Below are 13161 nucleotides of genomic sequence, written 5' to 3' on the forward strand. Positions count from 1 at the left end.
GACAAAATATTGAAATAGCAAACTGAATGAGCAACACATAAAAACATGAAAAACGGGAGAACTAGCACCTATTTTTTGAACATATTATTAAAATGTACTTTCATCCTTGCCTTACTGAAATTTTATGTGAAAGTGTAATTTTTTTGGATGTTAAACAAACAGCTACTGCAGAATATGACAAAGTATATTGAAACCTAATGTAAGTGACTGTTTTCAAGGAGAAAGACAACTGATAAAAAAGACATTGGCCTCAAAGCCTTACACCATGAATGTTAAAATAAATATGCCGGGTCTGTACAGTCAAATAACCTTCTATTTGACCTCATAACAAGGGCTGTCTTTTGTCCATCTGTCCACCAAAGTCTTTTACCCTTTTTTGATTTGGATGGGCTCCTTCACTGGCCAGCTGGTAGCTGTCGTGTGAGATCAATGCAGACAAAAGGCGGGTAAGACCCTCATGGATGGCAGAATCATGCATTTGCCCTTCTGCATCAAAAAACAACTTAATTGCATCCTTGCATCACAAGATACCTGCAAAAAGTATCTTCAGCCCCAAAAGATTCTAAACCCCATAACATGTGCTGTTAAGTCCCTCTTTACCTTTGTGAGAGTTATTAAAAATGATAATAACATAAAGAGAATGGGGTTGTTAATAACTTGTGTGCACCCAGATGGCATACTTGAACTCAGTCTTGACCCCTGTATTTGTGTGTACGTGTGAATACGTATGTGTGTGCTGTGCAAATGAAAATAAATCACCTTATGTCCGCAGATCTATGTGTTTGAAATGCAAGTAAGAACTGTGCACAGGGTCATGTGGTGTATCATGGGGAGTGGCTCTGCTTCATTCAATCTATCTCCACACGAGGGATTAATATAAGCAAGTCGAGAAAAATACACATATGCCTCTGATTAAATTTGCTTTTCCAATATCTGTTTATCTTTCATTTAAGAAAGAAACACAACACTCTGATTGTCTGACTACAGAGAATTATATATAGTTGAATTTACTTAATAATTGATTTAGAAATGCTCAAAAGAGAATGGTGCAAGACAGGTTCAATATTGCAAAAAAACATCATGATGATAATGAATCTGTTTTCGAGTCAAGTAAATGATGAATAAATACATTTATTAACCATTTATAACACGTGAGTTAAACATGGCTCACTGTTTGGTAGGTATTTTGTTAGAATCCCTCTTTTTATTCTGGCTGTGATAACTGCTTCATAATGCATTTGTACATTACTTATTTATCATGAATTTACACATTTATAAATGCTTTATAAAGGGTACCTTAATGTAAAGTGTTAACATGTTTAGTCTATTTTTACATATTTTCTGTCAGCTTTGTTTGCTGACAGTAACACTTGAATTTTCCAGTGACAGGTTGGTGGCAATCTTATTAAGATCTTGTTAGTAGATCTCAGCTACCCCCATCCCCCTCCATGCTTAGCCAATGTTTTATAATAAAATTGTTTTCATATTAATGACTTGTCATTTTCATCAGTCACAAGTCAAAACCCAACTAACCCTCATATCCTGTGTAGAAACCATTAACAAAAGCATTCTAACTATAATGCAATATAAGCTCATCAAATGAGCGGAAACATATCATCTTTTATTTCTGTCCCCAATCTGTCTAGCAGGGGACATTATTTGGATTCTCCGTTTACTCTTTGAAAAATCTGATTAAATGATGACAGCCATTGCTGCTTTCCAGGTGATGCCCTTTATGTAAAACATATAACATGACCTAAACAAATATATAGGCAGACAACAATACTGCCAAACTTTAGACTCAAAGCAAGTGTGGAATCCATTACTTCTTGTTCCAAATAACAATATAATGTCCATTTCGGTTGCCTATTACACTAAAACATAAAAGCAGTTACAGTAGCATGTGTTGCATTGTTTAGAAATCAGGATACAAGTTTTTCACAGCTTGTGGATTGTATGCAATCTCACCTTTTGCAATATAACAAAATATTGGTAATAATATTTGTGGTTTAGGCACATTATATTGTGAGATTGACTGATTATTAGTGATCATGTATTTTCTAAGGTAATTTGTTGGATTTTTACCTTTCCAAGTGCAATCTTTTTGGTTTTAAGAAATTAAGAATATTTTTTTTAAACAAATAAGATCTTACATTTGAAAGTAGTTAAGAAACAAATTTCATAAAAAGGGTACAAGGTCAGTTTACACAGGACAAATTGCAGTTAGAGAAGGCAACACTGTATTCTTTGTGAGGAGTTGATCTTTGTTGACCTTTGGGGACCCAAACACTCTGGATGCTTTCCATCTCGAAACCACTGTCTGGCTACTGTGGCAGAATGCAGCATTTCTATGGTCAGCTCTCAATGGACAATTCACCACAGAAAAGAAAGATTTACAAACTGATATGATCCGGGACCTCAAGATTTACTATCTAAGAATGTTAACCCTAACATTTATCATAATTTTAATCCAATAGTAATCCATGTGAAAAAATGAAGTTATAATTTAACTAAACGTACAATATTTTTTAACTGTACTAAGTTTCTTCAAATGTGGTATCTTAAAATGTGCATCATGCTGTAACATCTATTCATTTGATTTATTTAATCAACCGTACTACGTTAATCTATTAAAAGTCATTTTTAGAAATCATGCAGGTACTGTAGAAAGGTGTATAATCATGTTTTCACTGTTTCCTGTTTAGCTCATTGGACAAAGTAGATTTTTCATCTGTTTTTCATTTAAGTATCAACTGTGGATCGCCTTTCATAAAAAACGTTTGAATTAAACATAATTAAGACACAATTAAGACACACAAAAAACACAAATTAAGGTCTACACATTAATGTAGCAAAAAAATGGGTCCGGCTACATGGAAACCTATGGCAGATAAGAAGCTTTTATCGGCAGATTTTGGTTTCTCTGCAAATTTGAGTTCAGCGGTTTGTTTCACTGTTGAAAGCTTTGCTTTGGCACACTTATTACTAAATATTACTAATGTGATTTTTTTGTGGAAAAAAGACAATGAGCTTTTTAAACAAGTCATCAAATATGCTTTCTTATTATATTCTTATAGTTTTAAAGTGTTTTCTTGTCTGTTTAAGAGGAACGTTTAACATTCCATTGCATCTGTTAGTACACGAGGACGATTACCTGCAATACACTGTCCCACCTTACTGACTATACACGATCCTCCCAGCTGCTGACGTCAGGAGCGCAGCGCACAATCCAGGAATGAGTGCTACACTGTTTCACTGCTGAGATTTGCGAGCGCGGAGGAGGAGCTGTCAAAGTTTTCAGCCAAGCCGAACGACGTTTCTTAAGAAGACGAGAAAAGAAGATCTCCGGCCATTCTGAAACCACATAAAAGAAGATCTATTAACTATGGAGTGAAGATCGAAAGGTTTCAAACATAAGACATGGCACGGTCAACTGAGATTGGATTCTGCTTTACCTTACTGCTTTCGTGGAGCCTGTGTGAAACGCCGGATAAGAAAGGTAATGTTGTTGTGAAACGGCATACGGTGTACTGGGTTAAATCTTTCGCTTTGTTCATTGAAGACTGATCTCATATATTAGTGATCGGAATTTCGCACATATGCTTTATAAAGATGTGCGCTTTAGAAGCAGCCTGGGAACAGAGCGGAAGTTTGCTTACAGTCCCACTGAAAACTTTAAGGAATACTGATCTGCGTTTCCCCAAAGCATCGTAAGACCATTGTCTTCTATGGAGCTACGATCAACGGTCTTACGATTCCTCTGGGAAACGCAGCCCATTTCCTTATCCAAAGTAGATATTTTTAAGGTAATTCTTTGGAGCAATCTGAGATCAGTTTAGTCAGTGTTTAGGGATACAGTGGTGATGGTTTTGGACCAACCCTTCTTAAGTGTTACCCTTACAGTTACAAACCTGAGTTTCATAACTTTAAATAAGGATGTGATTTATGAAATGCAATTATTTGACTGCTTCTGGTTTGCATCATCTTATTGCATAATGTTACACAGCATCTTTACTAAAATAATTTCAGATCAGGTAGAAATAGTCCCAAACTGTAGTTTTAAAGCGCACATGACAGTACACATTCCTAACACCTACAGCTAAACTTCCAATTAGATCTTTTACACAGTTGAAACCTGCTTTATTTTTATTTTGCTAGCTTACGGTTTGAACACACTGGTTAAATTTGGCACTGTCCTTATATGTCTAGTTCCACGGCTCATTGTAATAATGACTGCTTTGATATAGAACCGTGTAGTGATTCCGCATTGTCAGTGTCTGTGATATTACAGGTATGACATTTGTCAAACTGTGTTTTTACTCCACTCTGAATATAATTCACATCATCTCCGGGGTGTCCATGTGTGTAAACAGATGATTGTGCCAATACGGACAGATGGTCCACAGATCAGTTTATTACAGTCTGCTTCCTCGTTTGGATTCAAGTTTACTGTTAGATTGCCAAGAGAGGAATCACCATATAAAATCTTTAATTATCTGATTGTTAAGCCATCAGTCTTTTTAGGTGCTTCCCTGGACACCAAATGGGCTTTGCATGGCTGTGTACAATATTTGCTTATGGTGCATATCAAAATTACAGAATAACTTCTGCGGTAAAAAGAATGTTAAGTTCTGATATTCTCCCACGGTTTATATGGCGTGATTGTAAATTGTGTTTTGCAGCCCTCCAATAACGATTTTACTAGAGTATCAGTGAGGACTATCCTGACGCCATACAATGTCTTTAGTCTCCCTTTTGTGCCCTCCTGAAGGTCAGATGAATGCTGAAACTATCTGTTATATTACTATCTTCCATAAGACTGAAACAGCTTAGTCTCATAGAATGTTGAATTGTAGATAAATAAATTTGATGTGTGGTTTAAATTAGAATGGCCCAGATTCCGATGCTTCAATTATATATATTGTTTAATATTTATCAAATAAATACAAATTTTGATAACAGTCATGGTTAATAAATATCTAGTTATTAAATAGATTAATGAAATATATTCACAAATAAATATTTTGTTGTGTCGGTCCTGATTTGTTGAACATTGACATATCTCTTTCATTCAGTCACCTGTACTACTAAGAGCCAGTATGTTGATACTTAACAATAAAAGTGTTCTCTTTTTTATGAATTTTATTTACTTAAATAAAATTAAAATGGTTCATGAGATGGGCTGAAAATAAAGATAACATTATTAGAATTTACAGTTATGTCGTGTTTTGGTCACATTTTGTTAGATGTTGAATTGTCCTAAATCATTTGTGTTTAGGGTTTATCTGTATTAGGTAGTAAGATGAGTCTTTTCTGACTGTGAGAGAAACTCACAGGTCTTTTATGGACACTAATAATTTACATCTGAATGGCTCATAGGTGATTCAGAGTTAAAACGTCCAAACGTGCTGTCTTTGTTGGGTCTGGGCTAGGGCTTTGGCTGGTTGAAGTAGTAAAGTGGCTGGAATGGGGTTTGTCAGCATTAGGGCTGTAGTCAACCAAAGAAATGCTTAGTCGACCAAAGTCCTGTCCTGCGCAGCGATCAGTCGACTTAAAAAAAAAAAAAAAAAAAAAAAAAAAAAAAAGACGCGATGTTTTGCATTTTGATTGAACATTTATTAAACAATCGTCATAGAACATTAATAAAACAACAACGAAAAGACATCAATAATACATACAACTATAATAATAATACAATTCTTTGAAAATTAAGTGATTTTTTTTAAATAGCCGAAATTAAAGTATTTAAAGTTGGGGATGAAACATAGGCTAAAAAAAATAGGCAACTGGTCGACCAATGAGAATGTCAGTCGACCAAGACGGCATCGACCGATTAGTCGACTAAACGACTAAAGTTGACAGCCCTAGTCAGCATGCTTGTGAGTGTTTGCCCAATTGTTGTTTTATCTTGCTTTTTATAAAGTAAATGGCTGCTTTACTCACTGCGAGTGCATAGCCAGTCTCTGGTCAAACCATGGAAGAGTATATGCTTCTCCTTACTTTAAACTCTTTTGAATTTATTCCAACATAGGTACAAGTTACAGCAGTATTTCCTAATGCGCTTTCGTTCCTTGCTGAGATTAAATTCTTGGCTGTGCCCAAGTGATTTTTTCATCTAAAATGTTTAAATGTCAGCACTACAGCAGAAAATGTTCAGGCATTAATGTTAAAGAAACTTTAAAAAGAAGCTAATGCACAGTTGCCTTCCAGGGTTTAAATATGAAATACATCTTTTGGTTCATCTTTGAAATTCTGTGATACCTCAGTGTGTCACTTTTTATCTATGAAATGGTATGTTTGTAGATATCTCATGACATGTCTGCTTGTTGAGTCAGGGCCCATCCAATAATAACAAGTCACCAGTGTTTGTGAGCCAAAAGACAGGTCTTCCAAATATTTCAAAACAGCTAAACAAAACCGTCATCCTGTGCTGGACCGTTGCTTATCTCAGACACCCCTCTAAGGCATAGAAACCCTTTTAGGAGTAAGAATGAGTAAATGGCTCATTTACTCATTCTTGGCCTTCTGGATTTCTTTCTAAATTAAGTTTAATACCTTTGCTTGTGAAATTCTTGTGGAATTTTCACTTCATGCGTATATACAGTGGTTTTTAAATGGTTTATTAGTGTCTCGTGGTCCGGATGAAACAAAGCAAAGATCCGGATCCGGTCCGCGGTCCACCAATTGAGGATGACTGGGATATACAGTAAATTGTGACTGTTGGATTCGTTTTGTGGTCTTATGGGTGTTGTGCCATGATTCATGTAACACACCTATCATATTCTCTCCGGAGAAAAAGCCCTTATGACCTTGCAAACATTAATACCTTATAAAATGAACAAAGAAAGCTTCATTGGCAAAATGATGGCTTTAAATGGGGTAACCTGATTAGCAAAACATAGACGAGACATTCCTCAGGCATGCCATTTTAACGTGTTCTTACAATAAATAACCTCACTGATCTGTCATTTAGCAGACAAAAGTGCACGATAATCAGATAAAAATGTTATTGCAGTCGCATATCCGCCTTTGAAAAGTGATCATTCTCAATTTCTACAGTAATGGCGGAAGACCATCATCGTTCTCTGTGGGGATTATGGTTTGTTTTGCCAGTGGTCTTGAGAAATACATCAACTGTTTTTCTCCCTAATGTGAGGTGAAGTCGAGATTTGACGATTCTTTTTTTCTCGTTACACCTTCTGTGCCCACCGCAGGAAACTAAATCGGGACATTAAATGAAGGACTGTTGTGTGAAGCTGTCAGGCATAATGTCATCGCATTTTGTACCAGATAAAAATAAATGTAAATAACAGTTGTATGCTGCATGTGGATCCACCGGAACATCTTGTTCAGTTAATAGGCATGGGAACAGTGTAAGGCTTTGGTTTGCTGGTGTCGTGCAGCTTTAACACTGAAGACAATTTACACTCTGGGGGCTAAATAATAACTTTTCTCCAAATAAAAATGATGGCAAAGGAATGCTTTGATCCCGCAAAACAGGTCCATGTCTGTATAACTTTAACTTTCTATTTATCCAGATATAATTATTGACCTTGCCTCGACAAAGTGTCAAAAGTGTCTTCTCAGCAACAAATGTATATGAGTTTCATTTGCAAAAGCTTTGCTTGCTGACTTTTTAGCAAATTTCATAAACACCCCTCCCACTGAATAAACACAGGTCACCAGCCCCACGTGGCCGGGACCATGAACTCTTGCCAGCATCTCAGTGTTGTTTACATTACTTCCTTCATTGTGTGATTGTTTACGCAGCAAAGTGACATAATGATATGCAAAGCTCCACAAAGCATCATGGTTTCTTCCCCGCTCCGATTTGCTGTCTCATACCCTTCTCTCATTGAGTTCCCACACGTTTGCACACGCTTTGCATGGCCCCATGAGTAGATTTCCAGGCGGCCAGCTGTGATTTCTCTCAGCGAGGCCTAATACCCAGCATCAATTTCCTGCCTTTAATACCTGCATACTTCCTCCTCCATTTCATTTGTGCTGAACGCTCTTTCGAGATAAGTTACCAGAGCTCACTTCTGGCTGTGGAGACACTGTTCCCGGGAGACAGATTGGTAAAAATCGTTCGTTACTATGGGGGCTTCGGAATGCTGGTTGTTTCTGGCGCTTGATGTCTCTCCCGATGATTGTCTTTCCTAGAACCACATCTGCTGAAACTGTTGGTGCTTTGAGAGCTGCGGAGAAGTCAAATGAGTTTGCCGGAAAAATGACAGACCTCCTGCTTTGATAAACTGTTGCGCAGTTACCTAGAGCTGGCAAGAAAATCACTGCTTCATTTGTTGGAGTGACCCTTTCTTCCTTTGGCGGAGAACAATGCGGGTGTTCTTCCAGCTGACTGCAGGTTTTAGCAGAACTTTTGAGCTTTGAATGTTTTTCCACATGACTGTTGTGCTGTGTGACAGACGTTTCTTGTTCTCTGATTTTGTCATTTTTATTTGTTTCGTGGCCCTGACAGTTTGATTGTATGCTGATTGCAATGACTGTTAATGGGTTTGAAATGGCCAAAATCTATTTAAAGTTAAACAATGTGATTGACTGTGTGCAGACTGCCTTGCATCTTTCTTTCTTTGTCTTTGTTTTTGTTCCAACTCCAAGAGTATAGGACTGTACTGGGATTACAAACACCACATAAAAAAGCAAAAATGAAACATGACTATCTCCTCAAATATACGTATGTTTACATGCTCATGGGCTACAAATCATCTTACAATGTTACCCAGCAAGCTGCTTGACTTACGATGTTTCTCTTTGCACATGTACAGTATTTATGTAAAGCATTCTTATAGTTATGCATAGGTTAACATTTAAATATAGTAAATTTATGGTCAAAATCGGTCAGTATGTTAGTTGTGTAGGTTTAAAGGTTTTGTCATAATCAAGCAGTCCCATTTATTAATTTTTTTTTATAAATCATTATAAGTCAGCCTTTATGTTTGTCACTGGGTTTTGTAAATATCTAACCAATAAAGTGTATGAAAAAGTACTTGGCAACTCAATTTTCTGAAAAACAGCCAATTTGGACATCCAGTTCTGGAAGGACATCTTTTACGTTACTATGCATGCTAATTCTGCTCCGAGCCGTGTGACATCGGCCCCTCCATGGGAAGACTGTGTTTGGAAACTCATGAATGTGTCCTGAAATGGTGCTTGTACCTGCACGTCATGGAGTAGTTTGTAGCATTTCCATCAAAGCAGATCAAGCGAGCACCTTTGGTGGAAAGAGACCTTGGAATTCACGCTGGAAAATAACTTTCCTTTTGGTTCCTCACATCTCATTAGGGTGTGGCTTATTATGAGAAGCAGAACTCTCTGCAGATCCCACAGGATTTTTCATCACCAATAGAAAAAAACAACATAATTCCTTTGTTTTATTTGTAATATGATTCTTTATGTTCAGTCACGTGCTTCCATATTTTCATTCATTACAGGATATCACTTAGATTGGAATTCACTATTGGAACTGCGAACTTTAGGTTAAATTGCATGGAAAGCCAGGAACATTTGAACAAACACATAAACCAGGCAGTGTCTATCCTGTAAATAGTGTCTTTATATTGCAGTACTATATAACAGTTACTCAAATATTTGACTTAGTAATTGAGCAAACAATGCCAGTTGTCCTGTTGCATTGCAAAGTCGCTAGACACAGCCCCCCTCATACAGTATCTGTTGACGTTTTAGTGCGTCTACTGAACCCGGTCTCATCAATCTGCGTATAAATAACACAACTTTATGCTTTCTGATTGCGTGTAATATATATATATATATATATACCAAAGTCCCAGTTTTGCTTGCCTATGATACGCCAATGTTGTTTCCCATTAGCTTCGCTGAAGAGCAGGTGCATGCGACTAAATTGTATATTGTGGTGTAATTTTGCCATCATGACGTGTAGTGAGTGTTGTTTTAATCGGACATCGTATTTTGTGCAGGTGTTGGCCTATTATTTTGTAAGCGCGATTTAGACGCGTTTTAGCACATAACCCGACCCCAACCCTAAACCTAGTAGTTTGTGTATTATACAATATTAAACACAACACATAACAAGCATGCTAGATGCTGTTTACTCCAAAAATGCAATTACTCCGAGTATTCTGAGGCTCTCGTGTGTCTCGTGACTGGTCGCACCATTGCGTTACGCTTAAGCGTATTTTTAAACGAAAGAGAGGATGGGAATGCATCCAAAGCACCTTTAAAAGGAAAGCCTGCAACAATTAGGCAAAAAAGCGTAATGGATAATACTAACGCCCTGGCTTCAAAGGAACGCAGGAAAGGAGAGCGGATGCTTGTTTTTTAATGGATGTCAATGGGGTTTGTTAGCCGTTACCGGTTCTCCATTTGGAAGTATTAAAGACCCCCCATCTCTATAATAAGAGTTGCTGCAGCAGCCGTCATCAGCCATTAAAACCTGCTGTGCTCGCACAACGATATCGTACGCCTGTAGAAGACTCGGAATGCGACACGACCTGTTTGTATTTTCTAGTGTCTGTTTATGTTTTCAATAAAAACCTGTGGCTGACCTCTGTTTGCTTGTTGGGTGTTTTATGTTGTTGGGAAGCGGGTGAGTTTAGGTTTAGGAGTGGGGTTAGGTGCTCTGAAATATCTATTAATGTACAAATAATACGTATTTATAAAATCATTCAGTTTTAGAAATGCAAAGAACAGAACGCCTCTCATTATGACGCCAGGCAAACGACCGAAAGCAACTGAAGAATTTGGAGTCTCATACGCACCCAAAATTGGGCTTTTGCGTATGTATTACACGCAATGGTAAAGTGTAAACTTGTGTTATTTACTCGTGCAGAATGCGTATTCGTTACATGCATGTTTTTTTTGTTGACCTAGTGTATCCAACTTATCTAATGTTATTTGTCTGAATTTATAACGGACAATAAATACACATCACATGTGTGCATATACTGTATTGCTTTTAAAGCAGAGGAAACCATTTTGACTCACCTCTTCTTAAACCCGACCACATCTGACCAGCCTTTCAAACTATAATTTATACCATGCTCGTAAAACATTCCGTTTAAGGCAGAACAGTGAAACATTCGGCTCTGAGTAACCTCCTGTGTCTTTTTGGATGATCAAATTTCATAATAGCACTTGTACTGTACAGGTTCAGATGTCCTTACGCGATACAGATTTTTATTTCCCACCCTCTGCACCTCTTGTGTGAGCACTGTTGTGGAAACATAGAGGTGTGTCAACCGAGTTGTAAAATATCTCTTGATTCACACCCTTTGTTTAGTGTATTGTTGATCTCGAGTAAAGGGCGAGGCTTCTAGGTCACATAAAAAAACTTGTTTTTTGCTTGTGAACATCTTGTTTACTTGAGAAGCTACTGCGTATCATTTTGTGTCAGGAGTGGCAACCTAGCCAGCAAATTTCCTTTTTGGTGCAGATCTGGCCCAAATAAACTGCTGACCTGTGGCCCACTTAAGAAAGTGTTCCCGGCCCAGATCTGATTCACATCTTCCTAGCCACAACTCGACCAGATCTGTGCCATAATTCCACCAGCAGTGAGGCATATAATAAAGATTGTGCAAAATCTTGCCATTTTAACCCTCTAGTAAATTAAACACTCAACAACACAAATGTATTCAAAATAATTTGCTTTTGTCATGGGTTTAAACCTAACATCACCGGCGAAGACAATTCGTTCTAAAACGTATGAATAAGTATGCAGGTATTCAAACAAATTAGCCAATCTGTAAAATACATGTAAACTCTCGTGAGATTCTGTTGGATAAATCACCAACACACTCAGAACCACATAATGCAATTGAATACTGTAATGCAGTTGTTATGAAAAATCTTTTTTGCAGACCATAATACATTGTAATTTATCTTGACAAACATCACTTATAATTCCATTTGCTCACCATCTTCAGATAAATGTATCCTATTTAAATTAACTTGCTGGGATTGTGTCTCATATAGGAGTTGTAGTTTTATACATCTGAAATGTAGACACTGCCGGATGTGGTTTTCCCAGCCTTAGGCTCTCTGAAGCTGAAACTTGTGAGAACAGCTTCGCTTTTTCCTTTCTTTCATTGTGTCCTATTTATTGCTCTCCTTTTTTTATTTACTTAAGTCTTTTACCGTTCAGTACAGCTGAACTAATTCTTCACTGCACACTGTGTCTCGGTGTTGACACATCCATATCTAAGATCTCTGTGTTATTGCCAAGTTTCCTGAGGGGTTTTGTTCGTCCAAATGTCCTAGAATCTGCATAATTCAGAATATTAGAAGTGATACAGAAAACCTCTTTAGGCATGTTTTCACATGAACACTCTCCAGACAGAACAGATTCCAAAAAGTCTATGGCTCATTTATTCTACATTGAGATCTGTCTCCATTCATACCCAGCCCTCTCTTGGACACCTTTGCCGTATGTAATAATAGCCTGATTAGCCTTGGTATGCACAGACCTTATCTGTTGTTTTCTTTTATTTCGTGCGGACTAGTGTTTTAGGCAGACTGTGTTTAGTCTGGAGGTGCATTACGGTTGTGGCAAAGTGAGACGGCATGTCTCGTATCCAAGGCCTTGCGGCGTGTGTTGATTTGCAAAGTGGATCTAAACCCAGACGTGTCGCTTTCCTTATGGTAATTCCTCGGTTAATTTAGTGATATCCTCTCAACAGAGGAGCAGATCTTTCTAATAACATTTAAGGAAATAAATACCATTGTGTAGGGGGAAAACATTAGTGCCTGCAAATGTAATTAGTTAAGCATTACCTAAGATGAGAAGCTGGTGAAGTACCACTTCAGGGCTGAGCAGCTGGATTCTCGTATGTAGACTTTTTCCCTGTGAGCAGTGGCCACAAAGACCGTTTTCAAGTAGAAATGACAGATATGCAATATAATATACAAAACTATTTCTTCAACGGTGTGTAAAGACCTAACGTAATACAGGGGTACTGTTATGTTTGTAATACCTTAGAATAAGCTGATTAAATATCTACATTTAATGGCCTAGATGCATTGAATAACACTGCTATGTTTTGTTCAGCAGCCGTAAATGGACAAACTACTCTACAACACGTGTTTCCACTTCCTCTCCCTCTATGGTATAGCTCTGAAACGGATAACGGATGATCCGCGCGGATCCCATCGTAAAACATGGGATAA

The 13161-nt window shown here is 37.5% G+C and overlaps 1 protein-coding gene and 1 long non-coding RNA gene across 2 annotated transcripts in view; one reads left to right on the forward strand and one right to left on the reverse strand.

The window, feature by feature from the left end:
* Window positions 1–1114: 1114 nt before the first annotated feature.
* On the reverse strand, window positions 1115–11216 carry LOC306892082. The gene is made up of 3 exons (XR_013786429.1): window positions 10984–11216; window positions 9178–9333; window positions 1115–3354 (listed from the first exon to the last, which is right to left on the reverse strand). It is a non-coding gene; the product is annotated as an uncharacterized lncRNA (long non-coding RNA).
* The window catches only part of egfra (epidermal growth factor receptor a (erythroblastic leukemia viral (v-erb-b) oncogene homolog, avian)), a 40602-nt gene continuing 30695 nt past the window's right edge, over window positions 3255–13161 (forward strand). Inside the window, exon 1 of the mRNA XM_079452840.1 lies at window positions 3255–3499. Within this exon, the coding sequence (XP_079308966.1) occupies window positions 3421–3499 (79 nt within the window). The 5' untranslated portion in view covers window positions 3255–3420. The remainder of the gene's footprint in view (window positions 3500–13161) is intronic.

The sequence above is a fragment of the Barbatula barbatula genome, assembly GCF_947034865.1.
Source record: "Barbatula barbatula genome assembly, chromosome: 3".
Lineage (NCBI taxonomy): Eukaryota > Metazoa > Chordata > Actinopteri > Cypriniformes > Nemacheilidae > Barbatula > Barbatula barbatula.